Source organism: Dermacentor andersoni, chromosome 10 (assembly GCF_023375885.2).
Source record: "Dermacentor andersoni chromosome 10, qqDerAnde1_hic_scaffold, whole genome shotgun sequence".
Classification (NCBI taxonomy): Eukaryota; Metazoa; Arthropoda; class Arachnida; order Ixodida; family Ixodidae; genus Dermacentor; species Dermacentor andersoni.
Window position 1 is genome coordinate 41,477,058 of NC_092823.1, and position 19,904 is coordinate 41,496,961.

The 19,904-nt window shown below is 46.5% G+C and overlaps 1 protein-coding gene across 1 annotated transcript in view; it reads left to right on the top strand.

Annotated features, from left to right (window-relative positions):
* LOC126546264 (steroid hormone receptor ERR1-like) overlaps positions 1-19,904 on the top strand; it is a 154,401-nt gene that overhangs the window by 108,852 nt on the left and 25,645 nt on the right. The window contains exons 3-7 of the mRNA XM_050194417.3: positions 1,771-1,962; positions 3,916-4,032; positions 9,287-9,391; positions 14,304-14,474; positions 15,757-15,841. Coding sequence (XP_050050374.1) covers positions 1,771-1,962; positions 3,916-4,032; positions 9,287-9,391; positions 14,304-14,474; positions 15,757-15,841 — 670 coding nt within the window. The remainder of the gene's footprint in view (positions 1-1,770; positions 1,963-3,915; positions 4,033-9,286; positions 9,392-14,303; positions 14,475-15,756; positions 15,842-19,904) is intronic.

Here is a 19,904-nt window from a genome sequence, read left to right on the forward strand (position 1 = left end):
GCTCACAGTAGCTTGGTAAAACTTGAAGGTGCCCATCATTAGCAACTGCTGGCGAAGAGCAGGGCTTGTCAAAAGCGCCTTTGCAGCTTGAAGATGACCTGGAGGTGACCGACAACCTAGGAGACCTGTGAACCGAAGTTGCGTAACTGCTGCCCGCAGTGTCTTCCTTCGATGAGTACATGGAGAGCGACAGCGCAGCAATAACGGCGGCTGACCTGACAACCGAAGAGATTGTTAACTGTGTTCGCGATGTCTCCAGTGACGACGACGACCCGAAGGAAGGCTACTGGGGGTCACCGAACGCAGAAGACGAGATTGTGTCAAACATTGATGTCTTAGTGCGCATGAACAAAGTCCGCACTTTCATTGCTCGGTGCAATGACGTACCCTATGAGGTATTGCGCAAGGTGGAAGATGTAGATGCATTCCTAATCGGTCGTGTGTGCTGCACGCGCCAGAAGAAAATCATATTTCTTCAAATAAACCAGCTGTAAAGTGAGTGAAACATCTTTATTTGAGAGTATGCTTGTCTGCACACGCTTCTACTGCCAAGGTACATCATTTTCATTCCTAGGTTTGTCCACTGACTTATAACCAAGTTTTTCATTACAACAATATTTCAAAATAATGAACCATGTTTGGCAGTCCCGCGTGATTTGTTGTATTGAGATTTTACTGTATATTAGTTTCACTTCTTGATAGCATAAGCAGCCTTGTATGTACATTCTCTTTCAGGAGCTTTTTTTCTTGAGCACAACTGAAGATAGTAACAAAATAAATGACGCAACTTTTAACGAGACTTCCATGCTAGCTTGGTTACATTGTTTGGAAGACGCTGTCCTATTTGGTGGATGGATTTGGCTCATTTTGATCTGTTTACCAGCAGGATCTGGCTCATTCTTTATTGAAAATATGACCTGCGACCACGGTTCACTTCTGTTATTTAAGCCGCTTTATTGTGACAGCTGCTAGGGGAAAGTTGCCTTGTTTTTCCGGTTCATTACAGCTCCATTTGACTTTTGGTTTATTTTGAAGGAAAAGAACTCCTCAAATATTCTACAGGATAGCTACTGGGTACATCTTTTCATGCCAGGTTCCTAATCCACATGTCACAAGCAATTGCCTTCACCCTTCTTCTACCTTGCTGGATACTTAGTGAAATATTTGCTGTGGCCCCCTCTCCACGGAGGCGTTTCACTGAGAGTCGGCTGGCTGGCTAGAGAATGAGCTGAGCAACAGTTGAGGCCAAATATAATCCGAAATTAACAAACCTGGATAAAGTGAATTAGTTCTTTTTTAATATCAAACAAGTGAAATTAACTGGGCCATACTCATGTGAAAAACTCTCTTATAACCAACTAAGCATTGAACATATCGAACCCAAAGCGTCTTGTGCCAGTGCCCTGAGCATGCATGCAAAAACTCTCGGAAACGTGCAAGAAGCGTATTGAAGCAAGATCTTGTAGGTACAAGATCCTACAAGATCTTGTAGATGTTGCAGGAATTCCATTCTTAGTGACAATTACAAACAGTTCATGGCATGAATAAAGACTGCTGCATAGATTTGTTTCCAATCATTGTTGTCCTTTGTTTTTGTTTTTTTCTCCCCTCGTGAGGACAAGTCAGTACATAGTGAACGCATCACAAGAGTTTAAATTCATTGCAGGTGAATTGGGATGTACAGAATCGTCTCACATGTCGAACCATTTTCAGTGCGCAAGCCTGTTTTGTTATAACCGGGTCCAACTACAGTATCCCTTTTCCGAGCAGGTGGCGGCCACACCACACGAGGCTCCTCGGGGCATCACCACAACAACAACAACCACCACACCGGCGGCGGGGGTGGTGGAGGCAACTCACCGCGGCGGTTGTGCCTCGTGTGCGGGGATGTGGCTTCGGGCTACCACTACGGGGTGGCTTCGTGCGAGGCCTGCAAGGCTTTCTTCAAGCGGACCATCCAGGGTGAGCCGGGATCGTAGCGGGAGCACCGTTGAGGTTTTGTACAAAATAAATGTGTCATGTTTTCCTGTAATCAGGGGTCCTTAGGTTATGCAAAGAAGCATAAACTGCCATTAGTCTTATCACTTTGTAAGTTGAACTGGAACGCAGCCGTTTTCGCTGAACTGTAATGAAAACTTGAAAGACTAAAGTTTCAGTTCAACACGCTAAAGCAGGGGCTGCTAGAACGGTGCCTGGCACTTCGCTCATTTCTCCACCACGAGAGGGAGGGCACATGCTCTGGCGTTATTTGTTTTGGCCATGAACTTTGTCTAAACCATACTTCGTTTTTGTTTTTTCCTGTTTTGTCAGGGTACATCATGTTTCTGATGGTTTGGTCATTGCAAATTTATACACTCCAGTCTTATGCTTAGCAGGTAACCCTGTGGAAGGTACACAAATATTGCGATCACACAAGTGTCACATTGCACATTTTGTAGTTCAATTGTTTTTGACCTGTGAGCTTTTAACGGAATCATGACGTAACATACTAAACTACAAATTGTGGCTATATGGCTACGTCAAATTACGTTTTATTTTTGAAGCTTTGTGCTTCCATTACACGATGTACTGTGCTTCAGTTGTGAGTGTACATGGTGCACTATGGCCATTGGCCGCAGAAATGCGTCTTCTCATTTCTATCCATCTAGTATAGGTATAGGTGTATAGTATAGGAAGTATAGGATCTGATCCTATCTATCTCATATGGAGATGGATAGGATCAGATCTGCAATACCTGTCATGTAATAAGTAGGTCATATCTTGCGGCATAAATGTGTGAGACCTTTTGTTACATTGCATTACGTGGTGCCTACCTATATCTTTCTTCCATGTGTGATGCTCTATTTCCTGGTCACGAATGCGACCAGTGGGAGAAGTCGCTCTAGCAATTGTACCATTGCCTACTATGTGCGAAATGGAATGCGGTATGATCCCTATGTTCCCTAGGGTTGAGGTAGCTCCACCACAACAGTAACCTTAATTTTCCAAGCTAGGAAAGTATCTTAATGTGCAGCAGTGTGACCGTCTCACACTGTAACAAACTCCTGAAATTGTGGCGCCGCTGGGAGAGTATTAGGGCAGAAAATATTTTTCACAACACAACTTTCGAAATGCAAACTCCTCGCAGAACTGCATAGAAGCCACAGTGTGCAGAAAGGTTTTGTCTTGGCTTGTTGTCGCCGGGAGATCCTGCGGTACGGCTGGCTCGGGGCCAAAGTTTTGTGCATTCTAATTTTTTTGGAGCGGCCAGCCTTGGCTCGTGTCACGGCTCCTCTACTCTGCAAAGCCGCAGTGCCTCGCTAATCTTGTGCATCTTGGCACCTGCCGTGTCTGAACGTTGAGCCGAGGGACTTGATTTATGGCGGTAAACAGAGTCTGGTCGACCACTGCTTTTCTCGTGCAGTTACTGCATCACTAACCTCTCCCTCTGTTTTACAGTCGTGCTGGTTAAGCGTTATGGGGACCAAATATTTTGCAGTCAGCGGCTGTTGTGAGCTTTTAAGCTTTCAACGTATGCCTGGCATGGGCGACGGGATGGACTCAACCTGGGAAATTTCAAGCACTGTTCTTGCTCCAAAACTGCCCAAACGTGAAGGCGTGACTTGAAATTCGTGACGCCATGCTGATGTGCCGGTGCTGATGCTCTGGTGCGAAATTCAATAAAAGAAGGTTTGGTCTTCACTATCCCCAAAAATTATGAACCTTTCTTTTTTTGCACCCAACTAATGAAGATAGTGTTTCAAAAGAAAACTCAAACAGTCTAGTCTGATTTAGTGCTGCCATTTAGAGAGTTCCTTTAATGCAGCAAGGTCAGGGGAACGGTGCCCTGATGTGTCGTTACACATCGGCTAGCAATAACATAGTCATAAATGCGGTTCCCCCCCCCTCTCTCTCTCTATTGACTCTCTGCTGCAGGCAACATTGAGTACACATGCCCCGCGTCGAGTGACTGCGAGATCAACAAGCGGCGGCGCAAGGCGTGCCAGGCCTGCCGGTTTCAGAAGTGCCTCAAAATGGGCATGCTCAAGGAAGGTGGGTGTCTCGTGCATCATGCTCATACTTAGTTTCAGTAGTTCAGAGATGAACGTCACGGGATGGAATGTCTTCTGTGTTCATGCGCCTTGTGGAATGTAAGGGGAGGGTTGCAGTGAGTGGGAGATGATGGTGGACGTGTGGCTGGAGCCGTGGAGCCAGTGGGAGGGTTCCAGTGAAGATATGAAACCTGCGGCTTATGTGAGGAATTTCACTGGCCCACCTTGCTATCCTCGCAGTGTCTGGACAAAATGCCTTGGTTTTGGGCTAAAGTTGTCTTCGCTATGTCTTCCTGTGGATTCAAAAGTGGTCTGAGCACCTAGGCAGTGAGGCACGCCCAGTCTACGATAAATAATGAAAGATGCCTTCTTTGAGAGCAAGCATGTGGTCGCGCAGCTGTTTCCAGTACAATTTGTTCACGTGGTTTGTAGAATCGCACAGCTTTTTTTTTTTACAAAACAATTACTTTGTTGTCCCCTCCTGTTGTGCGATTCTTCGCCTGTTTTCTGTTGTGGGTTGCATTGTTTTACACTGAACTAACCAGCCAACCTCGCCCATCACCACATTGCACCAGTTAAGGCTACTGGAAGCTCTTCACTATCAGTGGTGAGCAGCTGTTGAAAATTGTGCAGATCTTTCTGAATTTTTCTTGGAGTCTTCTCGACATGGCCTGCAAGGACTCCCGAAAACGTGCTAGAGCAATAACACCAGGTGGGCCTCTTAGCTCTAAGCCAGCTGGCACTTGCAGTGCTTCAGTAACTCGAGGCAAGCTTAGCTGTCGTGCAGCCAAGCAGATGCGTGCTTCGAAATACGATTTCAGCACCGCAGTCGCCATTGTTACTGGCAGCAGGGGGTCAGCCTGACGGTCTATTGTACATTGTGTGAAAGGCGCGAGGGGACCTTGAGCAGGGTTCAGCTCTGTTCAGAGCATCTGGGCTTGCAGACACTTTGTTTTATGGCTGCGAACGTATAAGTTACGGAAGCAAAATGCATGTGTTCAGGCACAGTTGCTGGAAATAGTAATACAATTTCATATTTCTAATGTGAGAAGTAGAAAACATAGTTGCGTGTTTGGAGTAGCATATAACTTGTAAATAGATAGTATTCTGAAGTCGGTTGGATGTCCTTATTTATTTGTTCGCTCTATTGAGTTTGGGAACTGTGATACCATCACATGCTTTATGTGTATTTGAGATGCAAAATTACATCTTTGTTGTCTGGTGACCATATGTTGCCGTTTGGCCATCTCATGGCCATGGACGCAACAGGACAAGACTCAGAGCCAAACCAGTATTTCAGGAAATAGCGGAGCACTAGAAGCGGATGCATTGTTGCGAGATTTTTGGCACCACTGATCTTGGGCGGTAAACGAGCGAGCGAATTGACGATGTTCTTCAGCATGAATAGCCGCTTCGGAAATAGGTGTCACTTCAGAAAGTTGGGCCCGTAAGGGAGCATGGTGTCCGTGAAACGGGGAGGTCCTCATCCATAAAGAAAAAAAGGTGAGGGGGCACGTTGGTAGGTTGCGGTGCAGAGTTATTGGCATAGGTCATGAAAGGGAGAACCCGGTTCCGACTGGAGTGATCGTAGGACATATACATCGCAACCATGTTGTCAAGGGTACGATTAAAACGATAATCTCCAGTACACTTGCAACACACCTTTTTCCCGAAGTTCTGTGATGCATTTTCCTTGCACGTTGCCGTCATGTGCTTAGCTCTTGATACTTCTGGAGCACAAGCCAATAAGGTTGCTTAAGGCTTGATATTGCTATAATAACAATGCTAACACAATGTTATCATTTTTGAGTTGCAAGAGGGGAGAACCTAAATACAGTAGAACCTCATCGATACGATCCCGTTACGTATCATTTCGCGGTACCAACGTTCATGATCGAGAACACAAAAATTGACCCAATAGAGTTACGCTTATTTTCCACCAGATCGACGCGCGTCGGCATCTCAGGCCTCGTGCTGCGATGATTGGTGCAACGCTTCCCGTTACATAGATGTCAAGTACAGTTGAGTCTGTCACATCTTTTAGTTGCTTCGGATCGTACGTTGCCCCAGTTAGTACGTTTTTTCTCGCGTTTTTTTCCCCAAAATGTACGAACGATGTTCTGCTGCACTACAGTGCACAACCGCTCGAGGACGAACAACGGCAAAATGGACACTCTTTCCGTGCCGTCTTTGCTTCATGCTCTTGTGTGCTGTAAGGCTTGAGGCCACAAATAACCAACCAGCCTGATTCTTTGCGCTGCTGGCATAGTGCAGAACACGCTGCTATGATATGTCAACCATGCGTGAACCCTACAGTGACGCGGAGCCACCTCATGCGCACTTAAAGGGGCCGATGGGCAACCTGGAATTCTTGTGGACCAGAAGGCTTTCGTGATCGCAGGGTGTGTCCCCTCGCAGCTTTGCCAAGACCGCACGCCACAATCTCGGACCAACCAACTCGGCTGCAGCGTGGCGTGCCCGAGAAGACTGCCACCTTGAAAAGCGGCGGCAGTAGGGGGGGGCCCTGGGGAGTTCGTACGAATATACCTGCTGCCAAAAGCTTAGCTCTGTGACTGCAGCTGCCACCATTTGGAACCGGGCCGTTGCGTCTTCAAAGGCTCTCTTCTCAATTCAGCAGTGCACGCGGCGGCAGCTCGGAAGGGAAAGGGGTCGTAACGAAAGCCAAGCTCCTTCTTGTTTCCGAGGCCTCGAAGGGTTGGGGTTGGCTGGGTGCCAGGGACCTGTTTTCGGTTGGTTGTTGGTTCCGCAAACAGAACGCCGACCCGTGCTTTTTTTGTCATTTGAGTCTACGCTGCGCTCTAACCGCTTTTGCCGGCAGCGGTTTGGAGGGGCTCAGCTGCTGCGATGCATCTTGTTGTCATCTTGTGAACTTTCTTTCATTTCTTGTTTTCCTTCTCCTCCTCTTGTTCTTTCAGTGTTGCCCGGGGCCTTGAGTTTCGCACGACCACTTGTCACGCTTCTGGCCTTGCTGTCTCTCGAGCAGCAGTTGAGCCGCTTTTAGTTCCCGATGCCATCGCAGCACGCCAAAGACGGCTGGCTGCCTTTGTGCGTGTGTGGAGGTGTGACTGGCGTTGGAGTTGCTGCCTTGAACCTTCAAACTTCCTTCCTTCTTTCATCTTGATGTGGCTAGGCTGTAGAATTATGTAAGATATGTGTAAACCTGTGCAGTAAAGCAAGGCGATGCTTGTTTGCCTAGGGAAGACAACTGACGAGATTTGAAAAGGGCTTAAGGTTTGAAAAGGCTACGCACAGTAGACGTGAACGCACACATGTTTGCAATAATGACTTCTTACCGACTTGTTCACACTTCCTGTTGCTTTAAGTTGAGTGAGAGGTTCCACACAGGCGCATCTCTCAATTTTAAACATTTGGAAGTAGTTCCGCTGTTAACCAGGAATTGTTATTGCGTTAAAGTGTGCGTCTTTTCACAAAGGCCATGTGGAGGTATGGGGCACCTACACAAAGACTGAAGTACGTCTTACGACACGAATTTGAACATCTTAAGTATTAAGAATATATTTACGCACTTTCCGAAGAGTATTTTTTAGGCATCTGTACAGCCGTGTTTCATCCACTTCTCGATCATTATTCATTTAGCAATGTCAGTTTGTTATCATAGCCTTGGCGCTGTTTGGCCACTTCTGGCCCTTGCACCAATAAACTCCAATCATCATCATCCTCATCATGTTAAGTAGACCTGCCTGGTACTGTCACAAACGTGTGGCCAAATACTATTCCTTATTTTCACTGTAGGGAGCGTACAGTTTATTTCAAAAGACTGCCCACTCTTGCCTTCAACTTCCAGAAATCTCCACCACTCTTTGCACAGTCCTTTACATCCATTTGAACCCGTTGGTCAGAAGTAAAAATGGCAGAATCTCATCCATGATCAGAATGTGTCACCATCAGTGGCAGAGAATGAGACCACTGTGCCGATACTGTGTGTCCTTTTTGAGATTGAGTGGCGTAATGGTCGCATGTCACATTGTTACGAATTCGTACCAGTTCAAAAGTTCGATGTGGTGATTGGCGGAGCATGGCAGGCCCCATTTACTGTGGCCATGGGAGCAGTTTTAATTGCAGTTCGATTGTAAAAATATGAGAGAAAAGAAGGGGGATTGAGGAGGTGTGACAGTGTCAGTGCTTGATTGTCGTTACATCTGTACATACAAAGGTAATCGAAAAACTTTTTATTTGTAGAAGATTTGCAAGGAGATGCCCCAGATACCTACCGTTGATCCCCAATGTGACAAAACATGGATGGAACGAATTATCGGATATAGCAGAGCCAATCTAAAACATTTATCACCAAAATTGGCATGCAATGAATATATGCTTATAACGATTATCGATACAATGACGGTATTTTAGTGTTGGACATGACTTCGGTATAACGAGGTTCGACTGTTACCTGACACATTTCATTTTCCGCCTTCATGCAAAGTGTTAAGAAAGAAATCACACAAACGCTCAAAATGTAGAAAATGTTTGAGTGCTGGTGGTCGGTGCATCTGTGTGCAATTTGGTGGTCTGGGAAAGAGAGGTACATGAGGCTTCCACTGTCGCACTGTCTGCGTCTCTTCTACAGCAATGGCTGTCATTGGCTCACTTGCCTAACAATTTAATTTTAATGTCCACCATGGAAATCCTAGAGCACGTCGTGAGAGGTGTTTATAATGAAATAATTAAAAAAGAAAGAAAGAATCCACAATGCCGCACTAGGATTTGCGCTTCGGACCCACAACATGCCAACCTTTACCTCTCAACCGCCAAGCCGTGGCTAGAGGAGAGAATATGGTGCCTGGAGATAATGCTTACGCTACTGGCTACTGTGAGTGACTGATTCTTTATTATTGGCTGCAGCCACGCTCTGCTACTTGTCCATAAGCCAGTATCAAAGTGAAAGATTTTAAACGACATCAGCGATAATAAGCGAAAGGCAGAATAGGAAAGAAGAGGAAAAAAAAAATGCCGGCGTCTCTCTTCAGTCGTCCAGCACCAGGACGCACCGCCTCCACAAATCAAGACGGCTCGGGCTATCACTGAATAGATTTCTTCTTTTTCTTCTCGAAGGCTGATTTCTTGTTTCGCATCTGAGAATGTTTGCTCCAACTGCTACTGCAGGATGCAGTGTAAGACTTTCTGCGCATAGCATTTCAGCTGCTGCCGTGTCAATACTTTTGCCTTATGGGTGAAAACTGGAAAGCTTATTTCTTCTTTCAAACTTCTTGCAGGGGTCCGGTTAGACAGGGTTCGTGGTGGCCGCCAGAAGTACCGGCGAAGCACGGACGGCCCCTACCACGTCCAGGCACTCACCCCCAAGAAGGTCTCCCTTGAAGGTCAGTTGAAACCCAAGGGCTTTACCCTTGTCATTTTCTTGTCGGAAGTGGCAAGCCTCCAATGAAAACTGTGCCACTACACTTGTGGACAGCCTTTCCTGGCTACTGCTGCTGCAAAGAGCCTCATGTAGTTTCGCTTGCATTTTTCTAATGTGATGGGAAATAAAAAAAACTTAGAATGAATCGTCAGCAACCTTTCCATGTACAAATGTCTCTGGGAGGCACATATAAGCAGCTGTCTAGAGTAAGACACAATGCTGCTCCATCTGTTGTCTTGTTACGAAACCTGCATTAAACTTTTCCTTTCTTTGCCATTTGCCTGGGTGTCTCGGGGGCACGGAAGGCAGGATGACTATGATAAAACATCGCATCATTATTTTTGAAGCCTACTTCATATAAAACAAAGTGACATGCTATTCCAACATGGTGAAATTAGTGGCATGCAAACACGTGGTGAAAATTACCGTATTTACTTGCATAAGGATCACCCTCGCATAATGATCGCACCCCTGAATTTTGTTGTCAAAATGTGATTTTTTTTTTCCTGCGTAATGATCGCACCTTGAACTTGCCGTAGCAATAGGTCGTGTGCCAAGTCTAGCTAATGATGATCGTCCTTAACATTTGTCGAATGCTATCGAACAACTTTTCAAGACTTACCAAGCGGTCTGCATGCACCAAACAGATTCTTAAGCAGATGCCCCATTTCATTCCTTTCATCACTTTCCGCACTTCTACCAAAAAAAAAAAAAAAAAAATCAACAACCATATTTGTTTTGGCTTTATTATTTGTAGGCATTATAATGGTTGTGGTCAACTACAACAGCAAAAAAGGCGCCTTTCAATTCCTCTCGTCTGCACTCGTGGGCACGCAACAAATCGCGAGCGGCAATGAGAGTAGCTACGTTTACATTGGTACATAAGAAGTTTACCCTATTCATATGCCAACGCTTGTAACACAGCTAAGATATTCGCATATCTTTAGCGGAAACGTGCCATATTAGGATAGTGCGAATACAAATGACGCAGTTTTCGCAGCATGCCCGCCATGTGTTCCTATGTCACTGGCAGCTAAGCGAGCCCATCTCTGTTTCTGTCCCCTCAAAGTGGACATGGCTACGTTATTGCCGGAAACTTGCCGATATTAACAGTGTTATTCATTACTGATATCGAAGAAATTATTTCAATGCACGTAATGTACTCACGAGAACAAAAAAGTCGCGTTTGGCTTGCCCCACCAGCCGCCAGTTTTGTTTTCATGTCCCACGCTGTTACAGCGACAGCCGCCTGTTTGTTAGACTGTTGTCATCCCACAGCAAATGCGGGATGAAATCTTTTTTTTTTTTTAATTTTTGCTGAAAATTTACTCCACGTAATAATCACACCCCTGAATATGCGAAAATTTTTTAAACATAAAAGTGGGATCATTATGCAAGTAAATACGGCATTTGCTTCCTTCTTAACTACAGGCTGTGAAGAGAATAAGTGCTTTCTTTCTTTTGCTGCGTCCAGTGGCACCAATAAAATACCTTCTTTAGAGCGCAGCTCTCAGGCGGCCATTCCTGCGTGAAGTGTCGGCATGCCTTGGCGTAACCAAGCGAACGAACGCAGTGAGGGACGAAAAAGTGAATGTGGAGTGCGGCGGGGGGTGAAAAACTGTGATAGCAAAGAGAGCGCGAGTAGGAAAGTGCGAGAAGCCACCTTGAAATGCCACCAGATGGCACTCACATCCGCGCAGCTGCTGCGGCAGTGGCGCTGGCCGTTCGCGGGAGAAAAAAAAAAGAGCCAGAAAGCTCGCCTTGACGCATTGCATTCACTACAAGCATTTCCTGGTAAAAATTATGCTTGCGTAAGCTACAGTTGCCAGGAAGTGGCAACTGTGTGGCTGGGCTATACAGTGGAACCCCGGTTATACGTCCCCCGGTTACACGTCCCCAGGTTTTGCGGCGACCCGGGCTTTACGACGGATTAGCGCAGTCCCGGCGAAGTCCCCATAGAAGCAATGCATTAAAACCCCTGGTTATCCGAAGCAATTTTATGCCTTACCCGTGTTATAGGATGACCCTTGTGAAGCGCAGGACGGAACGGCGGATGAAAGAAAAGGGCTGTGGGTCTCTTTCCTCACTCCATCTCTCCGCATGCGGAGCGCTTGATACCGCTCTACCGGTTCACTCTGGCGCAGCTCTCTTCCCTGCCTCGTCTCATCATTCATTTCTCTCTCTTCTCCCAGCAGCTGCCCGCGACGCTCGCTGTGCTGAAATAGCACCTTTTCTTTTCCACAATCACTTTCTCCCTCTCTTCTCGGCGGCATCACCTCTCGTCACGTTGGGGAAGTGTTTCTCTCCTTTCGTTTCCCAGCAGTAGATCACCGACAAGGTAGCGCGGAAAGGCCTAGGTTCATCGCACGTGTTCTTTGTCATAATCCTAGCGATCAGTGTTCAGCGGAAGTATTGAGTTGTGTGGAGCAACGCGACGCACAATGTACCTAAAGCGGACAGTTCTGTCACTCGGCGATGAGCTGAATATTATCAAGGAAGTGGAAAAGCGGCATGGAGCCACGAAAGCCAGCATTGCCTGGGACCTTAAGATACCCACACCTTCGCTTAAGACAATCCTGGCAAACAAAGCGGTGATATTGCGGAATGCCAACAAGTTCGGGCTCAAGCGGAAAGTGGCAAAAGAAAGACAGCATGAGAAGTTAGAAAAGTTCTCGTCAAGTGGCTGGATCAAGCATGGAGCTCTGTGATCAACGTTGATGGCGCCATTCTAGAAGAAAAGGCGGACCTTGTGGCATTGCATCTGGGCATCGACGACTTTTATGCATCGAACGGGTGGCTGGATCGCTTTAAAAAACGAAACAGGATTGTGTACAGCCGCTCCTGCGGAGAAAGCACTTGCGTGGGCGTTTCGATGGTGAACGAGTGGATAGAGTCGCTGCAGGAGATGATTGCTCCATACAAGCCCTGTGACGTTTTCAACGCCTATGAGAGTGGTATTTTCTACCATATGCAGCCCAAGCAAAGAGCAAGAGCCCAAGCAATACAAGCCCTTGCATTTAAGGGTGACAACTGTCATGGTGGCAAGCGTAGTAAACAGCGTGTGACGGCACTATTCCGTGCTAACGAGGACAGTTCTGAGAGGCTGCCCATGCTCGTTGTTGGAAAGTTTGCAAAGCCACGGTGCTTTAAGAACTTGAAGACGCTGCCGTGCAGCTACCATTTCAACAAAAAGGCATGGATGGCGTCTTCGCTATTTTTTTGCAGCAGCTGGATAACAAAATGGGTGCTAAGGCAAGGAAAATGTTGCTTTTCGTGGACGACGCACCGTGCCACCCACCCGATACATCCAGCCCGAGGAACATAAAGGTTGTTTTTTTTTCCGCCCAACTGCACAAGCTGGCTGCTGCCGCTGGATGCCAGCATCATTAAGTGCGTCAAGCAAGGGTACCGGAAGCAGTTAGTACAGCGTCGGCTGGCGGCTATGGAGCGCAGCGAGTCGTAAAAAAAGATCACTGTGCTCGACTCCATGCATTTTATTGCCAGTTCATGGAACACAGTGTCGCAAAGCACAATCGCTAACTCGATCAAGCACTGTGGCTTTAAGCGAGAGACTGCCTCCTCTGCTGGGGACGCAACAACCTCGATGCCACTCGAGGCCGATGCAGGCTTCACCGACGACGATTTCGAGGGTTTAAACCTCATCATGACCTTTGCCGAGTACGTGGAGTCTGACAACAACGTTGCAATCTGCGGCGAGGTGTCGCTGGATGACGTCATCGAGGAGGCTTTGCCTACTGCTGACACCTCTGCGACATTGGACGAGCACACTGACGACACCACAGTTGCCGTGCCTGTGCCTACCACATTCGCCGAGGTGCTATGGCACATAGACGGCATCTGGAACTTAATCTGTTCACGCGACGCCACAGAGGACCTCCTTTTGGACGTTGCCCAACTCTAGTGAAAGCTCTTGATTCACGGATCAAACAAGGTCCAAAATAAACTTACCGACTTTATTTAAACTTTACGCCGGCTGGCAGGATTCGCGGCAGTAGGCAGTGGAGTGCCGTAAAGGTTTGTTTGAATAAAGCATGATTGGTACCTGTACTGCAGCATTAATTCTTATCACATCTACTTTTTTGGTAATTTGAGTTTCCAAGCCCTGCAGAGTATGTTAGTAGGTTACATTGAAGCTTCTCGTAAATCCGTCGCTCAAAATAAGTAGTATTCTTATAGGCATAATTTATGTTCAGATTTTACGACACCCGCATTTTACGACGCTTTTTCGCGGTCCCCAGAAAGTCGTATATTCGGGGTTCCACTGTATATAGCACTGCGCGTCGTGGCTCTGCCAGTCGGTGTGGTGCTTGGCGCGACACCTCAATATATTGCGAAATGAAAACACGTATAGAACTGTGCTCAAGTTTCACATTAGGGAGTATTGTAACCGTCGGTGAATTTTTTTTTGTCGCTAGTACTTCTGGTAGTGCTAGGGAAAAGTATTCCCTATTTTGTTGGTGCCAGCTTGTTTAGAGTCAATGGGATCCGAAAAAAATGCCGTATACCAGGCACATAGCCTGGTATTTCAATATCCATCCTATACTGTTAGTGCACGTGAACAACTTGGGTTAAAACACGCTTGTGGGCTAGTTGGTTTGAATCCATGATAGAATGCGTAAGTGCGACTGAATGAAGACAAAGAAAGAAACAGATACACAGAGACAGTGCTGGGGTCTCTGCGTATCTGTTTCTTTCTACGTCCTCATTCAGTCGCACTTACGCATTCTAACATCTTCGTGCTGTACGGTTTTCTACAGGCCACGATCACAAACTGCTTGGTGATTTTAACGTTTCCGTGAGGTGTGAAGAACTGTTTTCAGCAACCTCTGTCTGTGTCCGGTGTGCGTGTGCAGACAATGTGATAATCTCGGCGCTGGTGCACTGTGAGCCGGAGCCGCTGCTGGCAATGACCAACGGGTCATCGTCGCCCTCACTGGACAGCCACTACAAGATGGTCAGTGTGCTGAGCGAACTCGTGGACCGGGAGCTCGTGGCCACCATCAGCTGGGCCAAGCAGATACCCGGTGAGGGAGGCCGCCGGCGCGCTCTGTTCGAAGAGGCTCGCACTTGCACGAGACACTGCAGCCAGACGCTTCGTCAGTCAGTGATGTTAGGTTGCCGCTCTAGAAGCCTCGCAAGGTGGTGGCCCCACGCCGAGTGGTGCATGCGATTCTCCGGAATGTCGAAAACGCTTGGCGTGACTTTGTTGTCACTAGCGTAGCCTGTAAAATAACTAATCTTTTGAATGAGCTTATGTAACCAAATACCGAAAGCGGCACGTTGTTCGCACCCTTTGCAAGAACTTGTGATGACGGTGACGATAACGCTGGTTCTCATGGTAGTACGTTGTAAATGGTTCTGTATTCGATTGCACCATGCAGACAACTTTCTTGTCAATTTCTTTCTCGAAAAAACGAAATTTATTCACACTTCAGAAATGGGTCAATACGGTAATCATTCACTGTGAGCTGCCGCTTTTGCTTGAAAATACTTCTAGCGTATGATGAAAATAGGTGTTTTGCCAAGAAATTAACGTGTGTTCTATACATTGACTGGCCCATAGGGTTGCCAACACAGATGCTGCAGTCATTGGGGTCACCATTGGGGTCCGGCACAAGCGTGCCAACCAGTCAGGTTCAAGTTATGCAGAGAAGGCTAATTTCAGGGTCAGAGTAACACATGTCTTGGCCCATACGGGCGCTGTCCGGCACCATCAGTTCGGATTGAATTAATCGAAAAATCGAATTGGCCAGAGTAAAATAGTGAAAGTTCATTCAATAAGTGATATGATGTATCATGGAAGCTGGTGCGGTATTTCCATGGGGTGACGCCGATTCTACGCCATACTTTACGTCATTGTTGCTTTCGAAAGCTTTGTGCTGGGTAAAAGTGATGCTGTGGCCATTCAGTCAAGTTTCGTCAATTTTAGTGAACCATTTAGCCAAGTTTAGCCTGCCTTTAGTGTCACTTTAAATTTTATGCTGACACAGCGATTTACTGACACAGCTATTTCCTGACACATCCATTTCCTATCATATCACGCTGCCTCCAAGTGTTGAGGGCAAAGGATGTTGATAAAGGTGTGACATGAAAAATGACAGATGAAATTACAGAAACGCAGTGAGACACCACAATGCTTTCCTGACCTTTATGAAGTACATATTGACTCAACAGGGCTGTTGTGCTCACTAATGTTCGTTAACATTACATGTTGGAAGGTTTCACAACTAATGCCATGTTGGTTAAGTCATTGCTTTTTTTTTTTTGTCTTTCACGCTCATTCCGTCTGTTCAACGGTGGAACCAGGCTTCCCCGACCTGACGCTCAATGACCAGATGCGCCTTCTACAAACCACCTGGGCCGAGATCCTCTCCCTGGCATTGGCCTACAGGTGAGACTGTCATGCCCCTGATTAATTGTCGGTTGAGAAACATAAGAAATGAGATGTCTGTTGGCTTGAATTTGAATTCTGCTGATTTGCGTTACGATTGCAGAACGTTAGGCAAAGGGATTTCGAAGACAGGTGTAACTGTAGAAGACATCTGAGCCCAAGAAAATGTTGGCATTGTGCAGAAGACAGCTTCGCAGAGATGACAAACAAGCGCAGGTTCTCTGTTCCAGTTGTTGGTCCTCGCGAATTCCACTGGATTGCCATACCTGCCAGATTTACTGAGTTTTGCAAAACATATACAAATGTAGGCTCACTCTACAATTTTACTAATGTCGCTTCAAGGTTTATGATTTTATTCGTCAAAAAGTATTAAAGGACAGGGCAGTGCTAGATTGCAAAAAAAAATGCATAGATGAAAATAATTGATATGGTATCTCTGCTGCTCGTTCATGGCAACGCAAGGTGTTGTACACTAGACAAATACGGTTAAACCTCGATATCATTTCATGAATACAGCTAAACCTCGATATAACAAAACCGGTAAAATCGGCAATTAGCTTCGTTACATTGAAATTTCGTGGTGCTGAAATTTGACCTTTTGCACGAATAAGTACAGTTGCCAATCAATGTTTCTTACAAGCAAAGGTGCCACAGAATTTTTTGAATTATGGGGCAATCAAAAAGAGCAAACTTGAATGAGAAAACAGTTCATTTTGATGAATCTGGGAGTCGGTGAGGAAAGATACGGTTTCCTGCCACGTCAACGATATCTTCCCATTGGCAGTACGAATTAAGCGAAGCCAGCCACGCTTTCAGGTGCACTCCACCCCCGCGGCTGATAGCGTCGCCCGCACTGGGACGATACTATCAGGAAAAGTGCTGGCGGCGGTGAGCGAATGCTTCGTCTGCCTCTCGCCCCAACGAGTCACCAAAACTAGAGTTTGTGCAACCTCCAACACTAAACTCGTGGTAAAGCTAGCTTACATGGTGCCACACTGTCTTGGCACACCCAATCTTTGCACACGCGGCAGATGACCTCTAAAGCAGGGTGCGCGACTGCGTGTGCACTCAGCCGCGCTTGCAGCCATGCGCATACACAGCCGAAACGGAGACGTGCGCCGACTTACCCCCCCCCCCCTCCCACTTCGCCCCCTCGTGCGCACTTGATCGCGTTACCGCAAACTCGCTCTCCTCGCCCTCTTCCTTTCCTCATGTGGGAAGGCGTCACTCGTGAAGCCACCATCTTGTTTCACCCTCGCACAATTTCGCTCGCACCTAAAGCACACGGTGCATGGGGTGCGATAGGATCTTATCACACTGGGACTTTATACAGAACATGATGTGGCTTCACCTCAACGGTCACTCTTGACGCACCGTGCGCGATTTGAGAGGTGCGTTTGCAAGCAGCTGCTCTTAGTTCAATCATTTGACCATCTGTGTCCGTGGAAGTTTCCATTTATTGTCTCGGCATTCCTTTGCGGCGGCAGTAAAATTTCGTTACACATATTGAAATCGCATTCAAACACATTTCATTGTGTTGAGGTTCTAAATACATGGTGTTCTATTGGCAAGAGGTTATAAAAAGTTAGTCACTTTATTATATCCAGAATTTCATTATATTGAAGTTTGTTGTATTGAGGTTTCACTGTATTTGCTTCGAGCATGTTTATGCCCACAAGTTCCTGAAGCAGGTAAAAGTGGCAAAAGCATTGTCGTTGAACAAGCTGCGATGATCTAAATACAGTGCATTGCTTTTCAGTCTCTGCGGTTTATAGTTTGTTGCTGCTTGTGGGCTGCCTCTAAAGGCAAATCATCACTAGTAAAGTGTTTGTGTGTTCCACAGAAGGTGTATGCTCAAGGCAAACTTAAAAAAAAAAAAATGCTTGCTATCATCCCTTCCGATGCCCATTTTGTTGTGTCTGCAAGGTTTTTACGAATTTTAATGTTCACGGGTTGGCTTGTGGGCATTGGTAGCAGCTGACATTGTGCTTCGAGTTTTTTATGCTTATGCAGCAGACACTTTAAGTCACTTTAACAGTGCCTTATTCTATGGACTTTTCACCAGCTCTGGTACATTGTGGTTTGCAAGATAGTGCCTAGACAGTGTCTTGTACTTCTTGTCTTGCCATAACCATTGCAGTACAGTGACCATGCATTCTTTGAGACTGGGCCTGAGATCGGCCTACTAGCTGGTATTCGAAAACTGATCAACCAGATTCCAAACTGCCGTGTTCCTTTCAGCGTGTGACCGTAAGAAAACCCAGAATTTGTCCTTGTCCTGTCAATCATCTGCATCCTCTCAGTATCCCCCTTCTCTTGGGTGCTGCTCTGCCCGTCTGTGTTGTTCACCTTGCTTTTGTCACACCTTTACCAATGAATGTAGCTGACTTCAAGATTTAGGCTCGTTGGGGAAGCATATTGGGAAGTCAGTGGTGCAAACTCAGATGAAGGATAAAGAGACACAATGTATGAAGCCCTATGTACAGTGCGGACCATTGTTAAAGAGAATGCCAAATTACTATTCTGGGACTGATTAACGGGGGCAGTATTCTCGGGCGACCACTTTTGGGGATGCGATCACTTCTGCAGGATTTGGCATGACTTGGCACTGGATGCGTCGAAGTATATATGGCCAATAGCGTTCCCGGCAGTGCATGAAGAAAGAAAGCTAGCCACAGTACTGGAAACCTTGTCGGCCATATACAGTCTACGCTCATTACGACGGACTCGCATACAATATAGTTTCGGATATAATGGACCATATTTCAGCCTTAGTTTGTTCTACCTGTTTTATTAATGCAATGAAGTTCGGTTTTAATGAGCCGTACTGCCACCGAGTATCGGCTACAGCAGACAAAATTAGCGACAATTTTTGTCAAAATCGGCCGTATAAAACAGACTTTTGCCGTGTTGACACGGGCTGGCAACTGACTTGCGAGGGTCAGCCGACAATCGCGGCTCAATATCTTGCGCGCGAGGGAGGGAAGAAAGCGGGGTGGAAACGTGCTGTCTTTCACGTGTAAGACACGGAGGGGTGGTTGAGAAAGAGGGGGAGGTTCTACTCCAGTGGCTGCTGTTAATGGTGCGGCCGTGTGGGCGCCGTATCTTGAAAGCGATCTGTGATGTGGACTAAGTGCGCCCAGTGTCGGTAGCTTCATATGCGCTGTGCTTTCGTCGTTTAGTTCACATTGAAGCGAGAGACAGCATGAAGGTCAATTCGCTCGCTGGTGCTGCCATGCTTAGCTGGCTCAATTTGCTATCACAATCGATGCTTCGCCTTTTGGGCAAAACTACAACTTTTGTTAGATTTTACTTTGGACGTTCGTCACTCCCTTTTTGCAATAAAGTTGTTAGACATCGCGACAGAAATTTCGGAAGTGAGGGGTCTCGAATATTATGGACTTTGGATAAAACGGATGTTATTTGTCAAATTATCAGGGTTTGTTGTAACTAGAATTGACTGTATGTACTTCGACACATCCAATGCCACATTGCGCGAGATCTTGCAAAAGGGAATGTATCTCCCAAATTGATTGCCCGAGAATACTGCTTCTGGTCAGTTTTGCCACAAATGACTGGGCTTTAATTTTTGTGCTGTTAACAGTTCAACCTAGCAAGTCGCACCGCGCGCTTTTTTACCTATGAAGTTCATACGTACAAGCTGCATGGCGTTGGATACTAATGGACGATACACGAAATTCTGTAAGCAGGCTTTCCCACACATCTCACTTGCCTTAACCAGTTGGCCTGCATTCCCGCTAGTAGCACTGGTAAAGTTGAGACATGCGCTTTGAAAGCTTAGAGGACGGCGCTGGGGACAAAGGGCGGCACGAATGGTGCGTCAGCAGCCCACATGTTGGCACATTAATTACAAGTCTAGCCCCAGGCCTGCTACTTTGGTTAGGTCAACTTATGTGCAGGCAGCGGGAGTGCGCTTGCAGGCTTTGCATATCGTCTACTCGTTGCTTTTTGAGAGTGTACCATACTCTACATTTTTTGTCCTTGGCTTGAGCTTGTGCGATTTGCAGAAAGTCGAACCCGAGTCGGTTGTAGATCAAACCTA